The 541-nt window shown below is 43.4% G+C and overlaps 1 protein-coding gene across 1 annotated transcript; it reads right to left on the minus strand.

Moving 5' to 3' along the window:
• Positions 1–6: 6 nt before the first annotated feature.
• LOC104774813 (transcription factor bHLH115-like) lies at positions 7–535 on the minus strand. Its single transcript, XM_010499251.2, has 2 exons — positions 449–535; positions 7–372 (listed from the first exon to the last, which is right to left on the minus strand). Exons 1-2 carry the CDS (start codon positions 527–529, stop codon positions 109–111), a joined length of 345 nt encoding a protein of 114 aa, XP_010497553.2. The 5' UTR covers positions 530–535; the 3' UTR covers positions 7–108.
• Between the last annotated feature and the right edge of the window lie 6 nt (positions 536–541).

Here is a 541-nt window from a genome sequence, read left to right on the forward strand (position 1 = left end):
TTGCATAGAATTATAAGTCTCCAATCACAGAATGTGAGAATCATCAGGACATCAATAAAAAGCGCGTAAAAAGAAACCTGATACAGTCAATAGTAGAGAGAGGAAGCTTTAAGCAACCGGAGGACGAAGAACATGGTCCTGTGAAGTATCAACAGCAGCAGGGGGCATGAATTGCCACATTGCAAAACCGGGGTAAGTAGTGAAAGGGACAAGCTTGCTTCCAGGAGCTTGAGCTTGAGAGAGTGATGGCGGATTTGGTAAGAAACAAGGTTGAGGCTGAGGCTGTGTCTTAATCTCTTTCAGTTGCTGCTCCATTCTCTCCTTCTCGATCTTCAGCTTATGTTTCTCATCACGCAGCTCGCTTTTCTCATCCTACATATTGGCACATAATAGGTTCAATGTACACAGTCTAAGGATCTTGCAAAGGCTACAGTTAGTTTTTTTTTACCTTCACCTCCTTGATTTTCTCCTGGAGGCTTGAATTCAAGTCCTTTAGTTTCTGTGCTTCGTCTCTTGCGTGATTCACCATGCGAATCGCATC

The sequence above is a fragment of the Camelina sativa genome, unplaced genomic scaffold (assembly GCF_000633955.1).
Source record: "Camelina sativa cultivar DH55 unplaced genomic scaffold, Cs unpScaffold05808, whole genome shotgun sequence".
Taxonomy (NCBI): domain Eukaryota; kingdom Viridiplantae; phylum Streptophyta; class Magnoliopsida; order Brassicales; family Brassicaceae; genus Camelina; species Camelina sativa.

Excerpts from the sequence above, each read along its gene's own strand:
- LOC104774813 (XM_010499251.2), bottom strand. The coding sequence starts at position 529 with ATGGTGAATCACGCAAGAGACGAAGCACAGAAACTAAAGGACTTGAAT. Across the intron at positions 373-448 it reads AGAAAATCAAGGAGGTGAAG|GATGAGAAAAGCGAGCTGCG; the intron begins GTAAAAAAAAAC and ends GCCAATATGTAG.